The sequence below is a fragment of the Orbicella faveolata genome, unplaced genomic scaffold (assembly GCF_042242905.1).
Source record: "Orbicella faveolata isolate gen_17 unplaced genomic scaffold, um_ofav_v1 contig_35, whole genome shotgun sequence".
Taxonomy (NCBI): Eukaryota; Metazoa; Cnidaria; class Anthozoa; order Scleractinia; family Merulinidae; genus Orbicella; species Orbicella faveolata.
In genome coordinates this window covers 3,645,883-3,657,706 of record NW_028301564.1, presented here as the reverse complement: position 1 = coordinate 3,657,706, position 11,824 = coordinate 3,645,883, and the positions used below count along the sequence as shown (strand labels likewise).

Genomic DNA, 11,824 nt, shown 5'->3' with positions numbered 1-11,824 from the left:
GACTAGAGCTTCACACAATTTGCTTGTAGTATGACGAAGAAGCACTGCTTTCAGTTGACAAATCCTTGCAAAAATTCCCAAAGAACTACAGACTCATTCCATGTAATCAAAAAAGGCATGGATGCGCAGGGGTTTCATTAAGGGCCGGGCACCGGGCAAATTGACCAGTTGTGAGGATGATTTTGCCTGGCTGGTTTGACCATCCAGGGGAAAATTTTTTTTATAAAAAAGTTCAGATCAAATAGATTTGCCCACCTGTGACAACCAGTTGCCCTTCTGCTGAAAATGTTAATGAAACCCCTGGGATGTTCCCAAAGAATCTTGACACCTACAAGAGTCATTCAACCAAATTTCTCAAGACTGAATTCCATCCTATCATGGTACACTGTACCTGTTCTTCAAAGTGATTAAAATTATAGTGATACTCTGGTCCACTGACTACAGATAAAGAACTTTGACTGACCTGCCATGTCTGATATATTTCACTTCGTCCACTGGTTGTGTCTATGATGTTTCTTGCTTGCCCTGATAAGAGACACAAACATATTGTTGAGTTACTTACAATTTCTTACTGCTGGTATAATTTAGCATTGTAAATTTAACTGATGGAATAACAACTCATAAGAGTAATAAGATGTACAAGTGTAGGTACACTTGTGAACACCATTGCCGATACCAGAAATATAAACTGACCTGATCTAGCTGGATCTGTCTCTTCCATTGATCTTAGTTGTCCTATAGGTTGTTGTTTGCTTTTTGTTTGTCTGATAATAAATGAAAATATTTCAATGAAAGACCTATCAGTTGCTTTTTACTTTTGAGTCGAAGTTGTTGCATGTACATGCAACATTAAAAATAGCATTAAAAATGCTGTATTAATAAAAGTGATCAATTGAACAGCAGCTTTATAATTTACATTTTTCCAGCAACCCATAATGCATTGCATTCTCCAACCTTCTCAACACACCAAGATAACCTAGTGTTCCTTTAAATGAGGTCTTAAAATACTGTATTATCAAGTCAATTTAATTTCCCAAGCCTAATCACCAATCCATTGCATCATTGACCGGAGTACATTAACACCCCACTTGAAAGAACCCTACAAGATTATTCAATATGCTTCAGAAAGGCCACATTCAACGTTTACATCAAGATAAGTTTAGCACTTGTAATACAGAAGTCCTGACATCTCTACACTAAGATAATGGTGTCAAGTTCAAATTATATGGCGTCATCCCCTTCATTAATTTTTTTTAACAGAAAGATCAATTCCAACCAATACTACGTGAAGTACTTATAGCTGCCTCCACACAAAATTACCTACCTTTTTAATAGCTTTCTCTGACGTTCACCATTGGCCTTTCAGTACTCCACGCCTGTCACTTAATGTTCATGTGCTTCATGTTTTACCTGATAAGTAACATAGGCATTAATTTACTGTCTTTAATAAGGGACGTACTGTCAACCTTTAAAAGTAGAATATGTAACATTATGCCCACAATGTTAAAACAATCAATCAGTCGTGTAAATTTAGTACAGGCCAATGAAAATTGTACATTCAAATATGGGGTAGTCCACTATTCAGATTATTATTGGGGGTGGGGGCTGGGAGGAGGGACAAATTCCCAAAAAAGGGACAACCAAAACAGCGAAGGAGGAAAAATGTTGAACAGGCTTGGACAAATGCTTTACTAGTTGCAAGAAGTAAAGCTGCTTGCCATCAAATTAGGTTGACAACTGTGACATCATGAAATCATGACCTGAAACCATCTATGAAAACTGATAATGTAGAAAAAATGTCAAATTGTCATCTTGTGAAAAATTACAAACGTTTCGGGCTGAGCCCTTCTTCAGTGAAAAGTTTGTGATTTTTCACAAGATGACACTGACATTTTTCTTCATTATCAGCTTTCAATAATTTTTTCTTTTGAGCGTTTATATCCATTTAAGTGTCACACATCAATCAGGGAGAACAATTTCTTTCGTTTTTGTTTATCCTATAGCTTACATTTTTGTATGATTTTTATTTCCTTCTCGTACAAACCGTATAAATACATGTAAGCTGGTGAACTAAGCTTACATATACCTCGAGACATTCCGAGCTTAGACATCGATTTACTTTGGCTAAATAAATGTCTCAAAGCATGTAAAAGTCTTTTCAACCATTTTTAAAAGTAATTAAAAGTAGCAATAAAAAAGCTTTCATTAAGCTTAAGTTTACATGTAAGCTTACATACCGAGGAACTTCAAAGACAACACTTTCTATCTTCAGGTCGCTTTGTTTCTGGCACTCGAATAAGTGAGCGAATTTCTCTCCAGTTTGTTCCACCAGCAAACGTTTGTGTCTGAGACACGTTTGGGAGCATTTCTTGCAATGTACACACAGCATTAGACAAAACTTCAAGGAAGAAACTTCCAAGCAACCTCGAGCAAAGGTGGTAGCCTTTTTTGCAATGCAAATTTTAATTTGAGTCCCAGGGCAGCCTGTCTTTGATAACCGGCGGGGCCTTGGCGCGAGAAAACTGAGGCTCCGAAAGGTCTGGTCGTCCATTTTGTTGACCTCTAAAACTTCTGCATTAGTGCTTTTACAGAGTTACGTTTTAATAAAAGACCACCATCTCTGACTACTTTTCTGTTGTAATTTTATTCCAGTTCATCTGAGCTTTCCCTATATATTAACGTTGAAATTTGTTTATTTAATCTTGCTCTCATGTCACTGGGTGACTTTACAAGAATCCGAGTGTACATGTAAATGTAAATGTAAAGCTGCTTGTGCTAAACCAAGAAGCCAGTCGAATCACTCGAAGACGAATCACCCGGAACTGATTCGCGCTGCCTCTGGTGTCGGGATCACTTTAATCCGTAAAATGAAGCAACTAACAACAGATTCAAACTTAATAAAGTTAGCATTATTACAGAGCCGCGTAAACGTCTAGTCCCTGAAATGGAATTCTAATCTGTGTGACAATCTGTTTTAGGAAACCCTTTTGATCAAAGATAAAATAAGAGAAACCCTAACATAAGAAAACTCTGAGGATCACGATGAGCCGATTAAAAACTTTTATATAATGCGCACTTTCCGAGAATAAGCAAACAGGTAGAAATCACAGTTAATTGTCAATAAGGGCCAATTCAGGCCAGATCAAGTCAGATCGAATTGTATTCGTAAAAATAAATTTGTACTTATTTATTTTTTACTTTAAATTGATTGGATACGAAAGCGTCATCAATTATTAAATGTAGATGTACATGCAGATGAATACCGGAAGTGAAAATGTGTTCTTGTTTACTATATCTAGCGTTATGTTTGCATTACACTTGTTTGGTTTGGCAGTGGATTTCTTCGCACTCTAAAACAAGCGACACGAGGCAGCCCAAAGCAAAAGGCCTTTGATTTTGGCTCGATTGTATCCCACCAAAACACGAACCATAGCTTGAACAAACTTATACCTCGAAACTCAAATACATTTTCCGATTGGAGGAGAACATGTCACGTGTCACGTGCCACGGGTCATAACTCACTTAAGGTGGCCGAACACAGTTTTGGCGCGCGCTTTTGCTTATGCAATTCAGCGCGCGTACAAGTATTGCAAAAAACAAACATGCCGTCAATAGAGCGATCAATTTACTCAATACTCGCCTTAACTGTGCTATTTTTCTCTATAATTGAATGCAGTGTATTGATGGCTTTAGTCTTTTATCACAAAGATATGTTAGAAAAGGTAGCGATGCAAAGAACCCAGCAATTCTCAGCTTTTTCTTTGTTACCGAAAGAACCCAGTTAAATGCAGCGCATGCGTAATAAGTCAAAAAATTGCGATTGAACGAAAAATTGCACTCTCGGTCTCTCGGAAATACGCCTATTTCTCGAGAACCGCTCATTAGAATTTCACGAAATTTTGCACGAGAATACTTTAGGAAATAAGTAACTGGAGTATTGAAAATAACTGAACTTTAACATAGGAAATTTGAGATATTCCAGTGAACCGTCAACAAGGGATAATGAAAGATCTCTCGGTTAAATGATTAGCAAAATGGTGTCAACTTGTGAGAATCGTTACAAGCTTGTTGCATGCAAATTATAAAGAAAATCTAATGACTAGTTTTTCTACAAATAAACAAAACCGATTTTAAAGGCCTGTTTATATTTATTCATGTTGCCATGGCAACGACACATGCGTCAGCTTAACCATCAAAAAACCAAAGTTTGTGCTGTTAACTTGCTTGCTGCCATTTTTGGCGACTGAGAGATCAAGGGTTTTGGAGAAAACGGTGAATGAAACACAGGTATCAAAACTGTGTTCAGCCACCTTACCTCTTTCGGGCGAACAAAACTCACTATCTCCTCATGGAAAAAAAACTTGAACTTTCGAGTCGCACGTGATCAGGTCGTGCCCCTCGAAACCGCGGCAAATTTGTTGTGCCAGCCGGCGTCAAGCAAATCAATATTTTTCATTTCATTTCATTTGTGGTCTCTGAGAAACAAAACTCACTGTTTCATTTGGGGTCAGTCATTAAGTGCTTATTATTCCAGAAGCGTGCATAGGATATGACATGATAGATAGACGTGCCTCGTTGGCTATAATCATCTCATTTCATCTGCCTCAAGTCTCTGCTACCACAACGTCGACTGACATTTGATCCTCGACAAAATCACTCCACAGCCTTGCTAGGCCAACTAACCCACTCAGAGTTTCTTTTTCCACCATCTCTCTTTCTCTCTTTCGTTCAAACCCTTCCCTTAAAGCTCTGACGCCATCACCGTCCTCGACTTTGCATTCAGGGGCACGCCCGTCACTGGTGTAAAACCTTGCATGGGATTTACCCGAGTTATGCGAAAGGCTCTGAAGATTTTGCTGTAAGTTTGTGATCTCTTGATTAAGGGCGCACAGGCTGGTTTTAACACCAGTTAATTCGAGCTCAGGATCGGGTAAAATTCGAACATCATCCGGTAGAACTTGACGAAGTGCATGAAGCAGCAGGTAAACTTGATTCTTGTCTCTAAAAGGTTGAATTTAATAAGATAAAAGAATATCTATTCAAATGTTGTTGTTTATAGTGGTCAATGCGCTTAGCTACACCTAGCTAGTTCACAGGCATGCCACTTAAACTGGAAGAAACAACTATATCAACTAAACATAATAGACTTAAAAATCCCAGTTGGCAGGAGGCAGACCAAGGAGTTGAACTAGGGCCTACCAAGAAACAACTCCAGCTTAGTGGTCAGAGCGGGACTTTAACCCGCGACCTCCGGAATTCCATTCCGGCGCTCTAACCACTAGACCACGCTACCCGCATAATTTTAGCAAGTCATGTTTAGTACTTTTAACAGCATCCCAGAGTTATTTTAATAGGCGATTACGAAACAAGGATGAGTAAAAGGAGATAAAAGGATGTGTTTGGTAGTTGTGTTTTCTAGTTGTGTTTGTTAGTTGTGTTTTCTAATTGTGTTTGCTAGTTGTGTTACTAGTTGTTTGTTAGTTGTGTTTGTTAGTTGTGTTTCTAGTTCTGTTTGCTAGTTGTGTTTTCTAGTTATGTCTCTAGTTGTGTTTTCTACTTGTGTTTCTAGTTGCGTTTTCTAGTTGTGTTTCTAGTTGTGTTTGTTAGTTGTGTTTTCTAGTTGCATTTGTTAGTTGCGTTTTCTATTTGTGTTTGCTAGTTGTGTTGCAATTGTGTCTGCTAGTTGTGTTTGATAGTTGTGTTGCTGGTTGTGTTTGTTAGTTGTGTTCGATAGTTGCGTCTGATAGATTAACGAACACAATGAATCACAATTGCAACTGTGGGGTGAATAAAGAAACATTACCTTGTTACAAGTGTTAGTTTCCCTTCGCTGAGCCCATCTTTTAAAACAATTCCAGCACCAACCAGAGGGCCGTTATCTTTAAAAACAGACAGAAAATGGCCAAATATGTCCCCTTGGTCACCAGTTCCAATCTGAAGTATTGGTACTTCTCTGATTGAACTCTTCAGAACTGCCGTGATGTAGTGTGGTCTGGATATACTGCTCTGTAACACAAGCTTGCGTGATAAAAGAGAAAAAGAATTACAACATTCATAAAAAATATTGTCGCTGTTTGCTTTGATCCTCACCTAGCCTGAGATTTTACCTGAAGAGAGACATCATATGCAATGTCAGTTTTTAACTACTACGGACAGGTCTGCTGTGTCTTGTCCAGTGTCATAATGATTTGGACCACCTATAGCTTACTGTGCCATATCTACTAGCAGATTTAGACACCTAAGAGTTAAAATCTTGAAAATTTTAATTGCAAGCCAATTATATGGACCTGGAAACCAAACTTCTAATTGCAAATATGGACCAGAAGGTCCAAAATATAAAGAGCATGATATGATAAACAAATAAAAAAGTGAAATAGTACTGTATTTTTATTACCTCTGTTTCAATGGAAACTGATTTCAAGGCCTCAATATCTTGTTGAATTGATCTGGGATCCAAATTGCTGTTAGCTCTTAGTCTACCATCCATGATTTGTTCAGTGAACAATGTTATGTATCCACAGTGCATTGAATGACGATCAAGGCTTCCATCACTAGTGTAACTTGTCCATGTGACGACAACAGACATTGAACAATTATCTACACATGTGAATCTTGGTATGGAAGATACTGCTGTCAATCTTGTCTGGTTGCCTGGTAACAGTTGTTTGACATTTAGAACTGTTTTTGCATTGCCAAGTCTTATTCTCTTCAAGGATGGTGATGTCTGCGAATGTGAGAGATTTGAATTTTCAGGTTGCTTGCGATGGTGGTTAACGTTACCACAAATCACAGTCTTTGATGAATACAAAGTGTCCTCTGATTGGCAGCTCACGAGTCCAAGTGTGAGATCAGACACAGCACTGAAATGGTAGAAGATAAAAAACCAGACATAAGGAAAGAATGTCACGTTACAATATAATGACTTAGGGAGGTACCATTCTACTTTTGAGGGTTGGGCAGTTACCCAAACAAATTCTAGTGCGAGAAAAAGTGACAAAAAAAGCAAGCCATGCAAAAGAAACATATGGAATATATACATGTATACAAAAAATTCTTGCAGGATCTGATGCTGAAAATAATATTCTGGCTCAGAAAAATCACCTACCCCACCTCAAAAGTATAAATACTAGTCTGTTCCTTAGTTCAACTTCTAGCTAAGTAAATTTTGCTTGCTTGTGTTACGCAAAATAACAACATATTTATCCACAAGTATTCCAGGCTTATGACCTAGGAGAGGTTGACAGAGCAAGACGGTAATCCTTGTCCCAATCAAGTTGACAGTTTGAATCCCACTTACCCTCTTTACCAATTACCATACATTTTTCCAGATCATTAATGAGACATTTGTGGTGCATCACAACATCAAAATAAAATAATGCACAGCTTGATGATTTTCTTAAATCTTTAATCTGAGTGCTGGGCAATTTATCGTTATCATTAGGAGAAATTAGATTTTAATCAATTGAAAATTAAAAGGAAATGCAAGAAAGACGTTACGTGTACCTCTCACCGGTGTTCTGCACATCAATGCCAACAATCCACTGGTCATAAACAATACGCTGCCATATTTCCTTCACAGTCAGTGCTGATATTGACACTGATCGCACAGGGTTACTGGTATCTTGCTTGACTGTAAAACAAGGACCAGAAAACAGAACTGATCTTAAAATTGAACTGCTCTTTTACCATACTTCATCAAGGTAGTCATGGCATATTATTTAGTGAATACAAGTGCAATGTAGGTTAGATTACGTTCTAGATATAACCTACCTTCACCAAGATCTCCTTCCAGAAGACAATGCAGACCTGAACTCTAAAGAAGAAATTTAAAAAAATCAATATGGGTATGCTGATCAGAAGTTTGTTCCCTTGACCAACAAACACAGTGACTCTGCCCAGTGCTCAACACAAACTGCTAGATCCAGAGTCCAACATGCTAACCTTAGGTCTCTTGGATCCTGACAGTGTTTGTTTGCTATGCCCATGTCTTTTACTTTCACATCACTCATCACTCAACTACAAGTCCCTTCGACATCTCTTTGCCATTCTTACCTTTTTCACATTTTCCTCGTTGTTCGGATGATAAGAACAGGTTATATCTTTCAACACTTTACAGCATTGCTCCACCATTTTCAGTTTCTCATGACACTCCATTTTAGCTTCATGTAGACTGGATGCTCTTGCCTAAAAGGAAACCATGAACAAGCATGTCTAAGTTTCGCGCAGAAGTGCGATGCTTAGTGCTTTGGACTACAGAGGAAGCAGCCCTGTTCTAAGCCCTGGCTGACAGCATTGCAGTGTGTTCTTGAGCAAGATACTTCCATCTCTCAGTGCCTCTCTCCACACAGGGGTATAAATGGGCACTGGAAAGCCTAATGTGGGGGTGGGGGGGGGGGGGGTATTACCCAGCAGTGAACTAGCATCCCATCCAGGGACAGTATCTGTATCCTGGTTGCTACATGTTAGAGAAACCATGTTCAGCTTCAGCAGTTGGGAAATTCCAGGCTTGTGAGGGCTCTATCCTCTTTTCAAAATTAAAGATCAAAATCAAAGGTCCCAAGGTCAAAATCTGAATGCCCCTTATTTATCATCATATACTTCTCTTCATATTTGTTCTGACCATTCATTCGCACATCAAGATAACATCCCAGACTTACACAAGTGCTATGCCCACAAATCTACTGCAAACAATGTTACCAGGACTGAGCAGTGGGCTGGAACACAAGCTGGAGGAGGAAGTTCTACGTCTTACTAAGAAAAATACACCAAAGATTCTCATGACCAATGGCGCATTCTAGCTAACCTGCAGTCTTGTTCTTAAAGCTCTCACAGTTTTCTGCAGTGAATCTGTCACTGGTTGTGATTTGGCAGATAAGGAAACCTTAAACAAAAAATAAGACAAAACAAAAATACAGAACATGATTGAGTAACAAAATAACTCAGAGATTTTTACTTTTGGGGAGGCGATGTGGGCAAGTGGTTTAGGGCGCTGGATTTGAAATCTGGAGGTCACTGATTCAAATCCTCCACCCTACCGCTATCTGAATTTGTTCTCGGTAGTCCCGAGTTAAACTCCTTGACTGCGTTGTGTAAATAGCCAACTGGTCAGCCTCCCAACAGTTGGGAGGCTACCGTTACCGTTACCGTTACCGTTACCATTATCGTTATCATTATCAGTATTATTATTGTTGTTATTGAAACTTAAAATCAAAGATATTTTTAAATGTGGTTGGAAAATTTGTACAGCAAAACAATATCCTCGTGGAGCTTCCAAAATCGAGTTAGTGCCTTGTGTAATAACTTGAATTTTTACAGTATTGTAACAAAATATGGTTGACTAAATCCATGTACAAGTAAATGATGTATATTTGGTAAACTAACTAATTATGCATCATTGATAAACCAACCTGATTGCCTTCAATGGATAACATTCCTTTGGCTACATCTACCAGACAAAAGTTGGAAAACTCCCCTGCTGAAAAAGTGGGAAAAAAGGTGTTCAAAAAAGGGCCACAAGAACAATCTGTCATCTACAATCTATTAAATCCTTACTGTCAGAAATGGTGAGATTATGTGGAAGAAAGAGAACTTCTTCATTTCCTGTTCCCTGGAAATCATCTATGAGAACAGTCTCAATATCATCCCATTCTTTTAAAACCTGAAAATCAAACATACAAAAAAATAATATGATTTAGGCTCAGTTCAATAAATAAAAATTCTACATGTAACTTGGCTCTGAGGCTTAGGGGAATAAAACAAAAGAAATCAGATCAAGATCCAGGGAAGTATTTTGTTTTCCTTTATTCTCCTAAGCCTGAGAGTCAATTAGTTGGGAATTTAATATAATGAGACTGGCCTACTCAGGTTTAATCATACTTTTACTTCTGAACTTATACTAAAAAAGCTTAATAAAACCTAAAGGGAGAGGTTAACTCATTTCAAGGCCTTTTGACAGAACAGTTTGAATACAGAGGGGGAGGTGTTATGTATAACAGAGGACTTAATTTGAAATCTCTGAAATTATAAAATAATCAACTAGTCTGCATGCAAAATTCTGAGGGAAAATGTCACAACTGGACAGAATAATACTAGGGTGAGGATTAATTTTTAAACATGTACATCACATGTAGTTACCTCTGATCAATTATTAAAATAGTTAACTTTTCTCATTTGCATTAGAATATAACCCAGCATGTATGTGAGAAAATTTTGGGCAGTTTTGTAGTTTCTTCCTGAAATTGCCTCACAACCACATAGGATTATGTAAAATGAGAAAAATCAACTGTGAAAAGGGTTATTATCTTGACTTGTCACCTTACAAAGGGAGGGGGATCCCTTAAAATTTGATATATTTTGTTTTGGACTATAAAATTTACCTTCCTTTTTGTGCAGTCAACTACACAGACCTTCTTTGCTTTCGATGCCACCATAACCATGACTTCATCTGGTGAAAGCTGCAGAGGTTTCCATATGTGATTTGAGAAGCATTTAAATAAAATCATCAGGATTGTAAAATTATACTGAGAAACTCAGAAAACTGTGAATGTCAGAAGTATTTATGTAATGTTATTGTCATGAGAAAACTAAGCCACAAACAGCAGTGGTAATTAGTCTGTGGTTCCGAGGTTTGCTAGCCTGTCCTGGACTTTATTGTGATTACTCAGTTCACAAATGACCTGTCAATCAGATCAAAGTGTTCACCGTTTTTGACAGACTTTTTGAAAACAGCTACGGAAAGTAACATAATTACACTAGCCTAAAATAGGGCTAGGACTTGAGGGGCAAGGTGGTACACCCCCCTGCCAAAAATAATTTCCAAGGAATACTCCTCTCTCTCCTCCAATCATTACCTTCCAAGAGGAGAGGAGGCAGGCTGGCTTAAGAGGGGGGAGGGGAGGCATGCTTAACTGTTTAGTTTAAAATTACCTCTAACGTCCAAATTCTGCAAGGATCACTGAATGGCAACTGCCAACAACTTTTGAGGCATCCACTTACAAAGTTCAGAAGCTGTCCTCTATTGGTTGCTAAATACACATCCAAACCATCAAAGATGGAGTTAAAACATCCAGATGTCAGCTGCAAGGGTTCCCTGACAAGACAGCACGTTGCTATGGGAACATACACATCTGGAACTAATGGGATCTCTTGAATATCATTTTGATGATGATTGACACATGTCCATCTTGCTTTACCGTCTGACCTTGATCCCATGGCGATCATTTTGTTTTTGATTAACCCACACCATAATAGATTAAATTCTACTCCCAGTTGTTCATTCATCGAATTATCCACGGTTATAGAATCAGTTGTAAACTCCTCAAGTGTAGAATTATATCGCGCGAAGAAGACCGAGCCTTGAAAGTTCCAGCACACTGCCGGTCCATCAATAAAATAAAATTCAATATCTGATGTCTGCGAGGCTTGAATCTCAAAACTACCGAGCAAAAACAGTGAATCATAGTCTTCCAGAAGTAAAACATGGAATTCTCCTGTACTGGCATGCTTCACATAACCCTGGCCGTGGCGTAACAACAAACATGTCTGGTACATTCCTGTGGTCGAGTTTAGCAAAGACCTCGCACAAACAAATTCAAACTTTGATCCTGAGAGGCCAAGAGGCAACAGTTTCTTCACAGTTCTCGTGAAAGTTCTGCACGATTTGGAAAAGTGGAAGACATCTACTCCAATATTTTTTTCGTCACTGTTGATCGCATTTTGCACCGAAAATTGTATCACGTCTCCTCCAGACGCCACAAGCGCCATGTTGGATCGAACGACAGGATGACACGAAATTCCCGCGGAGTTCTGGTCTAAACGCAGTCCT

General features: G+C 38.5%; 1 protein-coding gene across 1 annotated transcript; it reads right to left on the bottom strand.

Annotated features, from left to right (window-relative positions):
• Positions 1-1,325: 1,325 nt before the first annotated feature.
• On the bottom strand, positions 1,326-11,787 carry LOC110048659 (Fanconi anemia group B protein-like). The gene is made up of 12 exons (XM_089273371.1): positions 10,927-11,787; positions 10,377-10,454; positions 9,553-9,658; positions 9,408-9,475; positions 8,804-8,881; positions 8,053-8,184; positions 7,771-7,813; positions 7,504-7,630; positions 6,395-6,860; positions 5,804-6,018; positions 2,238-5,001; positions 1,326-1,410 (listed from the first exon to the last, which is right to left on the bottom strand). The coding sequence occupies exons 1-11, from the start codon at positions 11,761-11,763 to the stop codon at positions 4,605-4,607; spliced, it is 2,547 nt and encodes an 848-aa protein (XP_089129497.1). The 5' UTR covers positions 11,764-11,787; the 3' UTR covers positions 1,326-1,410; positions 2,238-4,604.
• Between the last annotated feature and the right edge of the window lie 37 nt (positions 11,788-11,824).

Excerpts from the sequence above, each read along its gene's own strand:
- LOC110048659 (XM_089273371.1), bottom strand. The coding sequence starts at position 11,763 with ATGGCGCTTGTGGCGTCTGGAGGAGACGTGATACAATTTTCGGTGCAA. Across the intron at positions 6,019-6,394 it reads CAGTTTCCATTGAAACAGAG|CTTGTGTTACAGAGCAGTAT; the intron begins GTAATAAAAATA and ends TTATCACGCAAG. Across the intron at positions 5,002-5,803 it reads AAACTAACACTTGTAACAAG|AGACAAGAATCAAGTTTACC; the intron begins GTAATGTTTCTT and ends TCAACCTTTTAG.